Source organism: Periplaneta americana, chromosome 8, assembly GCF_040183065.1.
Source record: "Periplaneta americana isolate PAMFEO1 chromosome 8, P.americana_PAMFEO1_priV1, whole genome shotgun sequence".
Lineage (NCBI taxonomy): Eukaryota > Metazoa > Arthropoda > Insecta > Blattodea > Blattidae > Periplaneta > Periplaneta americana.
Genome location: NC_091124.1, coordinates 130,877,588 through 130,895,966, shown reverse-complemented (window position 1 = coordinate 130,895,966; position 18,379 = coordinate 130,877,588). Strand labels below are relative to the sequence as shown.

The 18,379-nt window shown below is 35.4% G+C and overlaps 1 protein-coding gene across 7 annotated transcripts in view; it reads left to right on the top strand.

Moving 5' to 3' along the window:
* LOC138705045 (oxysterol-binding protein-related protein 2) overlaps window positions 1-18,379 on the top strand; it is a 692,509-nt gene that overhangs the window by 31,914 nt on the left and 642,216 nt on the right. For all 7 annotated transcript variants that reach the window (XR_011333553.1, XM_069833613.1, XM_069833610.1 and 4 more), the window contains exon 5: window positions 7,356-7,501. Coding sequence is in view for 6 of the 7 variants with exons in the window: in XM_069833613.1 (XP_069689714.1) it covers window positions 7,356-7,501 (146 nt within the window). In the remaining variant the exon portion in view is untranslated. The remainder of the gene's footprint in view (window positions 1-7,355; window positions 7,502-18,379) is intronic.

Below are 18,379 nucleotides of genomic sequence, written 5' to 3'. Positions count from 1 at the left end.
GTTGCTGACATTGCTGGCCTGGTTAAATGTAGAGTGGTTTGTTTTCATTGTCGTCGGCATCTTGGAGTCAAATCAAAGTGAGTTTATGCCGAACATATTTTAGTCATATAACTTTAAAATCAGTAATACACCAGCATTTTATAATACACCTAGGTAGTTAGTAAATACCCAATTTTACAAAATGCCTACGACATTTATTTGTAGACTTGCTAGTTGCTAGCAAGGTGGAGATAAGACTCAAGACTTGTGGTGGGACTGCCACCTAGCTTCTGGATAAGCTAATGTGTACTGTATTTCCTCAGTATAAAATGGAATGTTTATATTTGGTCCCAGTAACGTATGGTGCCTGCTGCCTTAGGGTAGGCTCTCGTTTTATAGATCACTTAATGCCACTACTAGAAGGCTATATTTTATAATCCAGCTTGAGAGGCATATGATGCATTATAGTTATTAAATCATTCTGGCAGATTTCTACATCGAGCATGAAACTAATAAAGAAATAACACAAGAAAAAATCATACGTTGTTTACTTGAAGGAAAACAACATTCTTTGCTTTTGCTTCATAAACTCATTGATAACGTGACTGTAAAATGTTGGAGAATTTTTAAGGTCTTGTAGCTTTTTCTTCTCTATTAACATCAACCGTAAGTTGCTGAATTTTTCTTGTCCAGTTTGCTGATGTTGGATGTCTCATCTAAAATAATTGCAATATGTTGAGCCTTAGAAATTTCATAATTTATGAATGTCATCATGTTGGAGATAGTGTTTATTAAGTCATTTTGAATTCGGTTGGAAGTGCCCTTAAATGTTGTAGCAACTCTAGATGTTCTCTTAGAATACTCTCATAGATCATCATCATCATCTGCATTACGGTATGGACCATAAGATCCGTTCCACTCCAATCAAATCAAAACTGGTCCCGCCATCTTTTTGTGGGTACTCTCATAGATATTCAACAAATTCAAAACTTCGACATTATTATTAATATTATTACAAACAGGTTTACAATGTAATATCACATCTTCCTGTGACCAATGTCCTACGTTCTTATTCTTTTCCTCCAATTCTCTCTATCTTCCCAGTCCTATTCTTGCAGTTCTTTCTCTGCTAATGCTTTATTTATGTCTTGCAACCAGGTGTTTTGCGGCCTACCTCTGCCTCTTCTTCCCTCTGGAATCCAATCTAAAACTCTTCTTGGTAGTCTTCCATCATCCATTCGCTTTACATGTCCATACCATTTTTCCTTTATTTGAATTTTCACTTTCATTATACTGTCTAAAAGGCAATTCTTGCATTGCTAAAAAACAAAAGCAAGCAGTATCGAAGAAATGTTGCAGAATTTCTCTGATGTTCCTGACCATTTCATTGTGGCAGGCAACATCTCCTTTCAGTTGTTGATCAAGTTCAGGTATCAATACAAACAATCTCAATACTGGTCAGCTGGTCAAGTGAACGCAAATGAGCCTGCAATCATTCATGTTTTATACTGACATTGGAGAGGTTATTTAAATTATTGTAGCCCTCCCAATTCCATACATTTTGTTCAGTACAAAATAACAGGCAAGACCAATAATATAACTTTTTAAGGTTAAAGTTTCCTGTTAGCCAATTAATTTTTTCATATTAATTTATATTAAAATATCGAAACTATTCCTTCCCCTTTTCGCTATGTTTGAATTTCAAATATGGGAGCTGTAGCATAGGCCTTCCTGCATCTACAATTTCGCTTTTTTTCACTGAAAAGATTGGCAACCAACAACTTTTTTCAGAAGATCGATAACCAATCAGGATTTTCTCTATTATGCAGTTATTTTCAGACATTATACAACACTTTTGCATCAACCATAAACACTATTCACTTCAATTTTTGCATAGGTACCATTACTCTTGGAAGTGTAAATGACGTCCGAAAGCACATCTACCTAGCACTAGACCGACATAACAAAGAGCAATCACATATTTGCCAGAAGCCAGTGAGACAACATAGAAGATGCTCGTGCAGGGCTAGGATGTGACACACAGAGAAACAGCTGACTGACTACAACAGAGTCCATTGCAGTGGTGGCGAGACAGTACAAAGTTAAACTAGATTTGAAAGAATTAGTAATCTTACTTTATGTAAAAGAAATTTGAATATTTATTAACTTCTAAAGCTAGTGACACCTTTAAATATATTTATTAATATTAAAATAGCATGGGAGGCGCAACATATCTAGCCTACCTGAATGCATGCCACTGCTTGGTCCCCAGAGCCTCATTCATAGAAACAAGTTGCAACTCGAAAAGGCAAGACTGGGAATTTGGGTAGGATAGGTTAGAATAAGAAATGGAATCAATACAGGAATACATTTTAGAGGTTCAGGATAGCGAGGTAAGTGAAGTTAATGGAAAATAATATTCTTTGTAATTCGCGAAAATTAATCTTTTTATTTATTAAAAAAAACATTATGAATATGGAAAATGACAGTGGTTTATAATCAAATAAAAATAAATAAAATGAAACCAAATTTTCAAATGAGTTTGATATTTTTGTAAGGATTCGTATCTAACATATTTTCTTTGTTGCATACAGGGCTGCTGTTTTCTCCAGATTTTCTCAGTAGTAATCTCAGGTCGCTCAATGCTTACCATCATACAATGCATTAACGGTTCCTGGTACCATTCTATTTCTTGTCTTGATATTATGTTGAAAATTACGTTCACTTTTCTGGATACAAGAATTACATCAGTATAGAAAATAATTCTGAAATACCTTCTGCAACTCTCTCTTTGTAATTTAATTCAGCAGTCACCTGATTTCGTTCTCCAACTCTGGATTGGTCACATACACTTCCTGTTTTAAATTCCCCTACAGATAAGAATCATAAACATTTAAATCTGAGGAACGAATTACGTGAACATTAGGCACCTTTTTTTAATGTGTCTAATGGTATAACAGCTATATGTGCAGAGGAGTTAGCCTGCTGGGTGCCATTTTTCATATTTAGTCAATACTGCAAAAAAATATATATATATTCATTTTCAGTCCTTAATGCTGATCTTTGTGACATGCCATATTCTTGTCCTAATTAGTGTGAAGATTTCCTAGGACTTCTTGCCTGAATATCTGCAAGTTTCTCCAATATCATTCTTGCATTGAGAAAGATGGACATCATTTTCAACATATGCTTTGATAAAAGATAAGATCAACATAATATTTTCTTACCAGGACATTAATTGTACGGGACTATAAGCCTAATTCTCCGCCATTCACCACCAATTATCCACCTGCGAGGGGAATTCTGATCTCCTCATTAAAAACATGGGCTATTCCATCTCGAATCGACCGAAATATAGAGAAAATTGACCTTGCAATTTTTAAATACAATGAAACTTTTTCTGTCCGTAGACAACTGTGATATAATGCTTTGTGCAAAGTTTGAGGCATCAGAACTTTAAATTAATGATATTTAAATTTATCGTATTTTCATAAAATTAGCAACTTTAAACTGTTGTGGCCCCGAAATCCTTCCACCAATGATGATAATCATGGTTTATTTTGATGCTGAGAAGTTAAAGTTTATATTGACATATAAACAGATTTTCTTACTTTTTATGGAAATGAAGAAATTTAGATTTTTCTTCATTAAGATGCCTTTGGCCACGAAAAAATATTTTTAAAATATATGGTTAGATTCCGCATTGAAAGTAGAAATAAACACATATTTTTTACTGGTGGTTCGTTGATAAGAAAGTATTGAAAATATCAAATAAAGAAGATAGCCGAAGGAAGCAAGGCCAGTAGACATAAACACGTGATGTGTCGTCTAGCAGTCATGGCTGTGGTAGCTTTATCACAGGTTTTCATAAACACAGGAGTAAAATGACGCCCAATACTCGCTTATCTTAAGCTCTCGACCACTGCATGCAGGACTGCATCGTTCAAGTCTAGGTGTGTGAAAATAATGTATTTAATACCCTCGAAACTTATTGCCGAGCCACTAAGCAAGCAATGCCGAATCCCTCTTAATAATGCAAAATTTTTTCACAATATTTTTTTACATTTTTACAAATGGCCAAAAAGCCTAAAAGCAAGTAAAATCTGATTATCTGTCTCTCTGTGTACAATAAAAATAAAGATTATTTCTTAACATAAACTACCAAATGTCAGCTTCAAAATGAGCTCTCGTTCAATGTTCTGCAGTAAATGGTTCCAGAGTTCTGAGCGCTGAAAGAGGCTTGTTTTTATAAAATACGCTAAATTTGTCGCTCAATAATACGAAAACCATTTGACTTTTGATAGTATATTTTTGAAAATGCACTCCCCTCAGCATCTTGTGTAAGTAGGGAAAAAATTAGAGTATAAAAAAATGCGAGGTTTTTTACTGATCGATTTCATATGGAATAGCCCACATGTTCTGTGACCGGCTATAATAGCGGTAAGTTGTACGAGGTTGATTCAGAAAGTTAGTTCCAGTCCTGTCTGTCACACACAGGAGTGGCGGTAGCAGCGTCATCTTTGTTCCACTATGTAGCTTGGTTCAATACACTCCCAGCAGTGTCATTGTGAGGTTGCATTCGACTGTTCCTCTCACCAAGACAGACGTTTAAAATGTGTGCATTAATTGAAGTTCCTTTCAAGTGTGTGGTATGGTATGTTCAGTAAGATGGCTCTCTTTGGGCAAAACAATTAACGACAGCTGCAATTCACTGTAAAATTACTGCATTGTACCAGATATTATGAGTAACAGTATTGTTAGACATTGGTGTTGTGAATTCTGAGATGCACGTACGACATCCATGACGAAAAACGAAGTGGTTGACCGTCTGTTGTGAACAATGAATTTGTTGCAAAAGTGGATGATGTGGTCAAGCAAACTCACCATTTCACAATTTCGGAATGCGCTGAGCATTTTTCGCAAATCAGTCAGTCTGTTTTTTACAAAGTGGTGACACAAAGGTTAGGATATCGCAAGTTTTGTGCTCGATGTGTACCGAAAGTTCTGTCTGAAGCCCAAAAAACCACGAAGATTGGAGCAGCACTGACATTCCTTCAGCACTACTAGAGTGAAGGTGACAGATTGTCAAGGGAGATGAGACGTGGGTTCAGTATGTGAATGTTGAAACAAAATGACAGTCAATGGCATGGGGTCAGACCAACTCCCCTACGAAACCACAAAAATGTCTCCAAATATTTTCAACCAAGAAGCTCATGGAACAAGAAAGGTGTATTGTTGGTGGATTTCATGAAACAAGGCATGCACAACAATAAACTCTGGCATGTATTGTCAGACACTAACCAAACTGAGGAGAGCAATTCAGAACAAATGACTTGGCATGTTGAGTTCTGGGATAGTTCTGAGGTTGTTTTGTTCCACGACAGTGCTGGGCCCTAAACTACCACATGCACTCAAACCCTCCTGCGACAGTTCTAGTGGGAAGTGTTTCATCATTCACCATATACTTCTGACATGGCTCTGAGTGACTACCACCTGTTCACTAACATGAAGAAATGGCTTGGATCCCAGCGGTTTCAAATGGATGAGAAGCTCAAGGAGAGTGTCAGTGGTGGCTACAATGACAGGCAGCTGATTTTTATGCAGAGGGAATTTCGAAGCAGTACGACAAATGTATATGTAAATGAAAATTATGTTGAAAAATATTGAAAGGTGCACATTCACTCGCATGTAATAAAAGTTTCCTCAATAAAATCCTTTCTGAAAAAAAAAATAATACTAGAACTAACTTTCCGAATCATCCTCATATATGCTGTGCACTGTATATCATGACTAACTTGTTTCGATTATCTGCAAGCATTGTGACCATCTGTTTCTGAATGATGGCACTCTTACTGTTAAGAGTATTGGTAGTGAGGACCCAGATGGGTTGGTTGCTGGTGACCTCGATTACGTGTGTGGTACTTTTCGTCTGTGTTAGTCTTCTGGATTCATTGAAAACTGGGACGTATTTTTGGATCAGACATAAAATGATCGTGTTGATTTTTCTGGGAAGTGATGGTTGATGTAGGATGTGGCGACTGGTTCATTGGACGTGGGCTTTTTTGTTCCTTGGTCCAGGCTACTGAGGAATGAATGTCCTCCCCGCAGAAGGACCTGCCCGCATTGTCAATCAAGCAACATTTTGTTTTTGTGTAGACATGGCGCACCTAGGATGACACCTTCTCTAAGTTTGGTAGCAATAAGGGATGTGGCCACAAGATGTGCGTCTGGACATGGATGGTTCCTCCCTGAGAGGCCAAAAGAATCATTTCTCGTTGGATTCGCCATTCGAAATCCATTGAGACTAGATCTACATGGAAGAAGTTTTCTGAAGCTTCCATGTCGATTACGGTGTGGTGTGGGTAAACTACCCGAAAATATCTATCAGGACATGGGGATGGTTCCCATATAGCTGTCCACCATCTGAATTATTAGGTCTTCTCCCACGCATTTCTCTCTGTTGGACGAGTGGAGGCCTAAGTCCTGGCAGTTCTCCAGTTTTCTTGTGAACATATTTATTGTTTTACTTACAGTATGGTTTAAAGCTCCTCGAATCTGGATATTGAAGATGGCTCATTTCTGGAATGATTCAGATCGAGGTACAGGTGCAATACATTTAGGGATATTAGCTCTTAACGGCCCTTCTCTAATGGCATTGATACCTCATTTTTCACAGCCTTCATAATTATGTCCATTATATTGTCACTCCACATTTCCTCGTCTTTCTCTCTCTCTGACATGTTCTGGTTTTTATCACTCTCAATATCATGTCATATTCTCTCTCTGTCGTGTCTTGGCTCTCTGCCTCTAGTGTCCTGATCTTTCTCTCATGTCCTGGTCTCTCTTTCTCTCTCTGTTTTGTGTTCTGATTTTTATCTCTTTCGTATCCTGGTCTCTCTCTCTCTCTCGTTCATGTCCGGATCTTTCTCTCACTAATTTTAACAACCGAAAACGCAACAATATGACATGATGTTGATTGTTGAGACGTGTTTCTCTTACTACACCTTGCTGCAAGGCTGGTTATAGACATGACATCACTACTCCCAATTGTGCTGGATAAATCAAACATGTAACTTGAGAATAGCAATTGATATCAAACTCGGATTTTTTCAGAGACCTTGTGCTTGTGTGTCCTCTTAATTAAACCTCCTTTCAAGAAGTTTTGCGCTAAGCAACCAACGAGTTCATTAAAGAATTATTGCTTTTGCTCTCATTTTTATCACCATTTTTGTTGCAGTAAAATACATGAAAGAAGAAGAAAATCTGACACTTTTTTATATTATTGAAATGAATTCATGTATTTGAAAATATTTTGACCTCCATTTCAAGTCTTTTATCACAGCAAAATGCACAGATCTGTTTGTATGATTTATCAGGGCAGACGGCAGTAGACCTTGCACGGGATTCACAAATGCAGCAGGTGTTGTGTGTTCGACCAGTCAGACAACTACAGAAGTCAGCGACAAGGTTTGAAGGTCAGCTGCTCAAGAGATCAAGATTTCTTGGATGGAAACCTATATGGGTTAGAATTTATTCTACATTCCTTATTTATATTCAGTATATTAGTCCTGGTTTTTCATATTTCAGCATTAGCAAAGGATTTTTTTTGTATCTCTTGTTATTTCAAACCAGGTCAGTAATTGGATTCTGTCTTAGATTATGTATTATTCTTTTACAGATCGTAATGTTATAATGATCTATTTAGTGGTTATGTTTAACATTGGCAGCTTGGCATTATTAGAGCAACACTTTTATTAAACCCAATGTTAGCAGGACATCAGTTTGCCAGGCAAGAGTCATGCATGACACAGCCAGATTCCTCCTTACAGTGCACTATTAAACAATGAAATAAAAATTCCATACACTATTTTCCTTTCTTATTATAAGAGAAAGTATTGTACAGTAAGTTGCAAAAAACTGATTTCGAAATTTTCATGAAAATGCACATTTGAAACATCCATAACAACGAAAATTGGTTTTGGACATGTTGTCTATCCATCTTTCTATCTGAATGTCTTGTCTGTTTAAAATAATATCTTTTGAATTGTTGAATGGGTTTTATTTATGTTTATTATCTTGGGTGAATGACGGAAGTCAAGTGCCCGCCATTAGTTAAAAAAAAAAAAAATTATTATCTACAAGTCAGTTTCTCAATAACTCCAATAAAAATATTTGAACTCACTAGCATGCAATGGTGATTTAGTCCAAATCAAAATTTGACTTTCGTGTTATTTTGTTTTTTATGCAGAATAAACTAAGTACATAATTCTTATTATCAAAGGAAAGATTTTTCCTTCAGTGAATTTGATTATTATCTGAAAAATTGTTTCTACTTCTGATTGTGATTCTGTGTCTGAGATCTTATCACCTGCAGCATAGAAGAATGATTACAAAAGACTGTAAAACATACACATAAAGATAAACTAAGTGTGGGTAAATGTCCTCTGAAGTGGTTAATTTTGCATCTTTCATTCAACTGTTTGCTAAGAGAGGAATATACTTAAAATCTCATCATGAACTACAGATAGAACGGTTCTATAATTTCTCGATACATGGTCCTTGCCAGTTTTAGTTAAACAACGTATAAGTCTCATAACTGACAGAACCATTCTGGGTGGTTGATGGCAGTACTTAACCTTTTACAATATATCTGTTTCCCTAAACCCCACTACTGGGGCTATTGCAATTTTTGTTTTACCATGTGTGAGGATTATTTTACAATATACAGTTATAAAATATTTTTGAATAGTGGAAAAGAGAAATTTCTGTGAAATGTGGAACAGAAATGGATATGCACTTCGCATAAAAAATGAGCTGCCAACAATTTATATGTTCCACATACACAATATTGTGCATGCTCGTTTTATTAAAGCTGCAAGTCACCAAGTCACCAAGTGACACATAATTAAACCTTTTAAATTTGCTTTATTTTGTTTAAGAGTCTGAAATATGTTATAAAATCGAATGGAGGGTTGATTCTAGATACATTTGGGCCTCGGAAAAGTGAAATAATAATAAAATTTATAAGTAAAAAATTAATCGAAGCGAATATATACAGGAAAATCATATATTATATCGATCTAGTACTATCAGTTTCAGTAGCATAGATCTTACAACACAGATCTACAAAACGAATTGGTTCAAAGTTTGAGTCTCCAACAATCTTCAATTTTTAAATTGCATACTTAACCCATCATATGTCTCGCAAAGCTAGATTTATGTGCGAAATCTTACATTATATGTCCAAACTCTAATAAATAACAAACCTCTATTTTTACAAGCAGCACTTGTCTTTGTAAATAAAACGGCCTGTCTCATCATGACTCTTTAAGATGGCAGACAACAATTCTGTCAACAAATCATTGCTCTGGTTCGTGTAGGTTATTCTGCATCAAGGACAGATAGAGTGATTGGAGTCTCTTTGTCAATTGCTAAGAGATGGGATAAAATTTTTCTCGAGAATGATGAGTTTGCTAATTGCCCCATTCCTTGTTGGCTGTGCACCTTTGTTGGCCCATTCATTTTGCCATGAAGTGTACCTCATGAATCATGATTCCTTAGAATTTGATATTATGGAAGTCTAATCCTTCACTGAAAAAAAAAAAAAAAAAACATAGAAAGAAAGGCAGGAAGGAAGAAGAGAACCCTCTAAAAACTAAAAAGTAGTATGTCCTTTTTCTAAAAGTGTTGATCACTCTATTACTCCCAAGTATTGAGGGTACTGAGGTGTCGAAAATATTGAGGATCCAGCTCTATTATAAATCATTAACATATTCTGTTTTTATAATATAACTTTTAAAAATAGTCTTCACTAACAAGAAAAATAATATTTTAAATCATTACGACCCACTAAGAGCTGATTTATGTGAATTTGTGCAGCGCCCAAATTGGACTGGAACAGACCATTCCAGTTCATGAATTTCAGGAACACAGTGTCATAAGAAATGGCTGTTGTTCATTCCAAATTATTATATACTCTTGTTAATTTATAATATTCTTGCGACATGACTTTGATATGTTTGATTATGGATTGTGTATTGTTGAGGTTCTGAGTAATAGCGTGATGTTAATGAAATTAAAAGGACTGGACTCAGCAACTCTGTATCGAGCTAATGAACTGATGTCATAGGCCACTACTAGGCAGTGAGTTGAATTTTTTATTGTTTAAACTGCGACCTGATTAACCATTTCAAAGACTGCAAAACAATGGTTTCATTTTTAAGTGTAGAACCAGAAATCATTTTCTTTGATTAGTAATGATGTAAGCATCGAAGTGAATTTTTTTCTCTTTCATTTCATTTATTATATGCCATAGATCTTACATTAGCATTGAAGCTTTAAGATATGGAACAAGTCAAAATTTTACAAGATTACAATTTTTTGGCAAGATGTAGTGAGATCAGGCTGAGGATTCGTCACAGATTACCTGACGTTTGCCTTATGGTTGGGGAAAACCTCGGAAAAAACCCAATCAGGTAATCAGACCAAATGAGGATGAAGTGAGGTGAGGCTGAGGACTCGCCATAGACCACCCGGCATCTGCCCCATGGCTGGGGAAAACTTCAGAAGAAACCAATCAGACAAAATGTGTGCATTTTATTCAATATTTTCTTCTGTCTGAATGAAGTGAAGGAATGAAAATTTGCGAAGTCATGTGTCCGAAATTGAAATTTTTATATTAATTGATGTGTTATCACCATTAAATCGAGAAAAATTCGTTCCGGCACCGGGAATCGAACCCGGGACCTCTCAGCTCTGCGCGCTGAGGGCTCTTCCCAACTGAGCTATGCCAGGACACGATCCACGGTGCCGGTCGAACTCCTCTAATTGTAATGTTTTACGGCCTACTACCTGCATTTAAACCTATGTAAGTCATGTATGCAGGAGCACATATTTAAATGACTTTTATGGCCATATTCAACAACAGTTTGTGATAACTGTTAACATTTAATACATCACATATTCATTATATGAGGTCTCGCCATCCTCATTGAATGTTAACATGACTACCATGAAGTAGTCAATGTGTATTATTGCCTGGGTTCGATTTCTGGTGCCGGAATGAATTTTTCTCGATTTAATGGTGATAATACACATTGACTACTTCATAGTAGTCATGTTAATATTCAGTGAGGGTGGCGAGACCTCATATAATGAATATGTGATGTAATTGACGTGTATTTAAATATTTCATGGCAATACTCGGTGTCATCTCACTGGTCATTAATTCCATCATTCTCATCAACACCACTGTAACCATGAAGATTACAGTGTGTTCTGATTCGTGAAGATGTCCATGTCGAGCCCATGAATTTGTGCAAAATTAATACAGTAACAAAAAAAAAACAGCCAATGTTTTGTTTATCCCTGCAATATTTTGTTGATCCCCTATAACATAGCCACAAATTTAAGTGTCAATGTCCTCACAGCAATGTTACATCTGTTTTCCACTTCCATCCCCCAAACACTTGTTTTGTATAGTAACCGGACGTGGTCAGTCCCGTTAAGTGTGACGTTCTTTTCGCCCTCCCCTCCTCCCACCTACCCGAGAATTACAAGATTATGGTGTATGCATTCGAGATAAGTTTCCAATTTCTCATTCGTTGTGGTGCATTTGTGCTCAGTTGTTGATTCACTCAGGGGTTACCATAATGAACTAATGACATATATATTATTTTATATTTTATTTTTTATATTATTTTTTTTCCTTTCCATTACTCTTTCATCGTATAATGACATATAGCTTATGTCCATCTAGAGGAACTGCACTTCTAAGTGCTGAAAGAATTATCCAATTCGGTTAAGTAGTTTATGAGATTAACTCATACAAACACATAGACACTCTCCCTTTATATACAGTTTTAGAGTATTAGTATAGACAGGACGAATAGAAGAAATAGTGTACGCACTTCTATGCTTTCCCATTGTCGGTGGCGGACCTGATAACTAGTGGCGCTTCGATCGCTAGGAGCCATCTGTTGTCTGAAGTCAGATACCTCGAAAATATATTTCTCGCGCGTTTAATGATGAAAGTTGCTAGGAGTTGTTAATGTGCTTTGTTGTTGAGAGTTATGCAGATGTCTTCAATTTGTTGTGCTTTGAATTAACCAGTGACAAAAGAATATTGTGTGGTGGTTTACAAAATAGTTACAAAAATGCCGTACTGTTTTGTTCCGGGTTGTAGATCGGAATACAGTAGAAATAGTGTAACAAAACATATCTTTTCATCTTCCAAAGAAAAAGACGAGTTTGGAAAGTGGGCCAGAGCGATTCCGCGGAAAGATAGGCAGCTTTCGGTAAATAACCAATCAGACTGTTTTAATATAGAACGTCATAAGACAGATATACCGCGAGTGCATTGAAAATTACAACCAAGAGTTGTTCCTCACATTTTCCCTAATTTACCGATATGATGAAATATATGAAAATAAACGTTGCGGAGTGGTAATATTCGATGAGGTCAAATTCAGAGAAGAAATTCAATTTAATAATTATTCCCTTAAAGTGGAGTATTGGTGATTTCGGAGATCTGATGTTCAAAAGAAACAATTAGCAAATCATGCATTAGTATTTATGCAAGATTGGATTCAACCAATTGCTATTTACGCTAGCAGAAACGCTACTCCAGGTGATATTCTCGCTAAAATTCTTATACAAGTTATACTACAATTAGAAGCAGTTGGGACGAGAGTAGTCGGTTTCACTTGTGATGGCAGTCAAACAAATAGAAAGGCCTGGAAGTCTTAGAAAACAATGGAGAACATTTCCAGCATAATACTATATTCATAATCCGTTCGACGACAAAAAGAAAGATAGGGGAATTCTCAGATTTTTTGCACCTACTGAAATGCATAAGAAATTATTTCCATGACTATTACACTCTTACTACGTCATACTACTTTTGACCAATAAAACGGTACCAAAGGACGTATTTCAACCAATCATGGCTGCTTATCGCACAATTTTATCGTGTCCCTAGCATTTGTTTAATTTTATTGCGTCCCTAGCATTTGTTTAATTTTATCGCGTCCCTAGCATTTGTTTCTTTGTTTGCCAAAATTTGAAACTGCGCTGGTCTGGACGTCAAAAAAAAGAAATATATATATATATATATATATATATAAAATGACAAACCACTCCAGTCGATGCACAGCAGTTTCAAATATGACTTGCATTGGCATTCAAGAACAAGAATTAATAAAAATCACTGGTCATAGCTATGCATCTTCTGAAATCCGATTTACAAATAAATGAAGAGCACCATTCGGAAATCCTGAATAAGTTGAATACACCATGTAGGCCTAAATCAACGAGTTCCACTTCTATTACGCACACGTCCAATATAACATCAATTGAACCACCAACCACATTTCAAATTTGAAAATTGTACATTCAATAATTATTCCTTTTAAAATTATTCATTCGGAAATTCTGAATAAGTTGAATACACCATGTAGATCTAAATCAACGAGTTCCACTTCTATTACGCACACATCCAATATAACATCAATTGAACCACCAACCACATTCAAATTTGAAAATTGTACATTCAGTAATTATTCCTTTTAAAATTATTCATGTTTATTTTTTATGTCATCGTCGTTAATTAAAACTTTTCTAACACTTGTGTATATTAGTTAGGTTATGTTATAGCTTCTGCTATATGATATTATGGATAGTCACGTATCAGAGATTGTTTAATATTAAGATTTATTGAAAATCATCTGTCAAGTGAAGTTGATTACTGGGATTCGGATAATTGAAGTGGAATGTTGCATTTTAATAAAAATGAAACTGAATCAACAAAGCCCTCTTGACTAGTAACATTGCCATCGTGTATAATAGATCGAGAACTTCTCGACGAGAAGGCATTGCTCACTACTGCCATCTAGCATGCATCTAGCGTAATATTTGTAATGTTGAGATGGTACAATAATACATTTGAAGACAGTTGTATTTTCGTAAGTCAATTAATATTTTATTGTATTGGAGTACTCCGTTACTTCTAATCTTTATATACTTTCTTCTAATCGTGTAATAGTCAATTAAATCCTACTCGAGTTTTGATTTTCTCTAGATAAATCAAAACGTCTAGTGAGATTACTGTTGATAAAATCGAACTCTCTTGCAAGGAGAAAAATATCAATTTTAGTTTTTATAGAAGAGTTTTTAAGGAAGACTTATCTGGATGTGCAAATGTGTAGGGTTTGTCCCAAGTTTGACAACAGCTCATTTATATCTCTCGTCCTTTAAGAGAATGGATGCCACCAGACTCGCGTTCCAACTCCTTAGCAACAGGTTGCCAAAGACCTCAAATTTGATCGAGAATTAGGGTCATCGAGTTCGAAGGCAGTGAGGGCACTGAAGAATTTACAAGGCATTTAAACTGTATTGCCGCCGCATTAAATTCACACATTTCTGCTAAGGCTCTTTATGAAGACTCTTCTGATCACTAATTCCTTATTGAGTTTCTTCAGTGTCTCACAACTACAATCAACACATTTGCGTCTGCTACAACAATGTTTAGTAGTAACCTTGCAGAGTACCTTAGAAATGAGCAAATGGCTCCGGAGCAAAGGATACAAATATATCCTAACAGGGAAACTCGCCCAAGACCCCTTGGAACATCACTTCGGAATTTTGTCTTCACTCAGTTCAGATGACCATCCTTCGACGATAGATTTCCTCCATATGCATTTACTACGAAGCAGATCCTTCTTAACATTGCTGGAAACTCTGAAATGAAAAGTGATGATGAACTACTCACATCGTTTGTGAACCAAATGGGAACATTAGCGCAAAATGTGGAATTACTCAACAAGACAGTTAGGAAGTCTGTAGAAACCTGTATAAAAGAAAAAAATGTTTTTCTTGAAAAAATACATGGTCAATACTGGGAAAGTGTTGTGCCCGAGTTGGTGAATACCACTCCTGCTGCGTTGATTGACATGTTTAGTGTATTATGTGACCGGTAATGTAGTAAATCATTCCTCTAAGTTTATTGCGTGTACACTCTGTGCCCTTCGACAGGAATGTAATAGGTCTCATTGTGCAGCTCTCACCCAAATCAGAGACTACCGATCAGGTAGGAACGTCAGTTTTTTAAACCATCCCTCCTAAGCTGTGTATGACGTACTTATTCAAACAGAATTGAAAATTAAAGAAAAGATTAGCTCAGCAAGTGCAATGTGGGATGAGCTCTATCTTGACGCTCTTTCGATCCAGTCTTCGGGAGCAGGTTGTTGCAGAGAACACATCATCGATATTATTCCGAAATTAGTCTATCACTATTTAAAGTGCCGATTCTTCTTCAGGACAAAGTAAATCCGAAGATTTTTACAAGCTCGTAAATCCGTCAAGTCATCTCGCAAACTCTCAAAGGTAGCAGGCAACTAATCATGGTGAGTAATTTAATTAATTTATAGGCACGTAAAATATCATTCAACTCTTTATTTACTAGCATTTCATAGGTTTTTCTGTTCCTGAATTCGCAACTTGTTACGAAAAGATTATTTAAATACTGAACGTATAATTGCTTTCACAACGTTTCAGATCCCATTGTATTTTCTGTTACGAACGTTCATAATATTAATACCTGATAGAAGACTATTAATTATGAATAAGAGAGTATAAAGGTATTTCTTAAGTTACGAATAGCCAGGTTAAATGGAATAAATTTGCTTTTAAAAAGGACTACATTCAGCGTAACATGTACTGTGAATTCCTTCCGAGTCCGCGCTTAGCTGGCACATAGCAGTAACAGCGCCGCATTGCGGCGGATCCGTGTAAACTCACAGAGTGCGTACACTATTTCTTCTATTCGTCCTGGTATAGATAAACATTTACATGCATATCATAGAATACCTACGATGATGATGATGATGATGATGATGATGATGACGATGACGATGACGATGACGATGACGATGACGATGACGACGACGATCATTATCATCATCCGAACAAGTATAAGACCCAAGACCTCTTATATCTTAGTGAGTTATTCTCGGTCCACCTTTTTTTTTTTTTTGGACAGCCTAAAGATATCTTCCCTTGGGCATGGTATTGAAGCAGGGTTTTTGGAAGTCTATTCCGATTCATTTGTTGGACATAGTTTTTCCACTGTAGCTGGTACTTGTTTATAAACTGTGAGACTGATAGTAATTTAAGTTCTTGCATGATATCCTCAGTTCTTTTGTGGTCCAAGCTATTATATCCTAGTGTTGCTCTCATAAATTTCATTTCACAGGCCGTTATTCTGCTGATATCCGTACTCCTCATTGTCCATGCTTCACTTCCGTAACATAGTACAGGTCTAGCTAAGGTTTTATACATACGTATTCTTGTGTATTGCTGTACTAGAGAAGGTTTCATAATTTTGTTAATTATTCCCATTGTTTTATTGTAATTGCAAATTTTAGAAGGTATATCTGTTTCACCAAAAATGTTAAATTATAGCCAAGATACATAAACTCATTTACTCTTTCTGTTAATTTGTTGTTTAAGCAAATTTTGCTTGTAACCGGATGTTTCCCCATGAAATGCCATGACTTTTGTTTTTTCAATATTGATTTCCATGTCGTATTTTGCTCTGATCATATTTAGATTATGCACTGAATATTGAAGATCATCTTATTGCATGCAACTAGGGCTAAATCATCAGCAAAGAGTAGACTGTCAAACTGTAAATTTCGACTGATAGAAATTGAACCATGACGCATCTGTTTCCTGTGCCTTTAATGATTTTGTTCATATATATGATGAAAAGTAATGGAGGTAGGCCATAGCCTTGCCTTACTCTGCTATGAATTTGTTGGCAATCTGAAAGTCTGTTGTTGGTTCTAACTGCTATCAAAGTTGTTTTGTAAATGTTATGCATGTTAATTAAAAGCTGTTGGGGGACATGATTATCTGCTAGCACCTGAAATAATTTATTTCGATTGACTCTATCAAAAGGTATTTTAAAATCAATAAAAGCAAAATGTGTCCTAAGTTGAATTCTCTGTGTTTTTCAATTAGCAATTTCAATGAAAAATAAGCATCACAGCAAGACCTGCCTTTACGAAAACCATTTTGTTCTTCTCCTGTGATAATTTCATAATGCTCATATAATTTGTTCTTGAGAATATTAATTGTATATATTTTGCATCCAGAGTTCAAAAGACTTATTCCTCTATAATTTTCCTTTAGTTTTGATCCCCTTTTTCGTGAATGGGAATTATCATTGATTTAGTCCAGTTTTTCTGGGATGTCTTGTCCATTCCAAAGCAGATTTAAGAAATCTTATTAAATCTTATTACCTACAATTATATCCATATGAAAAGGGTGCTAAATGAATATCTTCCACTTGTTATGCAAGACTGCCTTAAATAAATGTAGAGTCATTTGTTTTTAATTTATTACATGTCTCATTGAAACAGCACTGGCATAAAACGCATTGTTATTTTAAAACTCGTGTATGTCGTAAATAACAGTCCCATCAAAATTTTGCATAAGATAAAACTTGTCGGGAACATTTTTAAAGCAACTTTTGTTATGCAACATTCTCCTGTAAGTCAGTAATAAGATAAATATTTCTATTTATTTACTTAAGGTCCTCTTATAACATCCTTTTAAAGAAAGTATTTTGAATGTTACATATGCCTAAAATCTAAGTGAGCTCTAACTTACTTTACATGCTAATTTTTTTTCAAATCTTGTTAGAGAAGGGGGCTTTTCAAATTACATCATGACTGCATTCTGTTGGGCTGCATTCATGGGGCATGTTGTGCAACTTTGATATTTTGAATGGAATGATTAGATTCTTTATATTCTAGTTCTCCTGAACAAATCAGGCAAATTTTGTTTGGAACATTTTTTTCTAAAGCGTGGTCTTAAGGTCAAAATAATACAAACCTTGAGAAAAACTCAAACTATAATCTTATCTGTCTGCGAACCTGGGCTGCCTGCATGATGGTCTGGTTCCCAACATTTTATTTACTGACGATACACTTTACTGGTCACCCACAATATCGTGACACACTTATTTGTTTTTTTGTTTTTTTTTTTTTTTTTTGTAATTGGTGTATTTTACGATGCTTCATCAACTGCAATGGTTATGTAGCATCTGTTAAATGAAGGTGATAATACCAGCAAAATGGGTCTAGGGTCCAGTACCGAAAATTACCCAGCATTTGCTCTTTTATAATATTAAGAACACAATAATAATAGTTGTAATGATGATAATAATAAAAATAATAATTATGGTGATGGCGATGATGATGATAATAATAATAATAATATTATTATTATTATTATTATTATTATTATTATTATTATTATTATTATTATTATTAGTATTAGTATTATTATTGTTGTTGTTGTTGACTGTATTTTTTGGTAATAGCTATATACTCGAAAT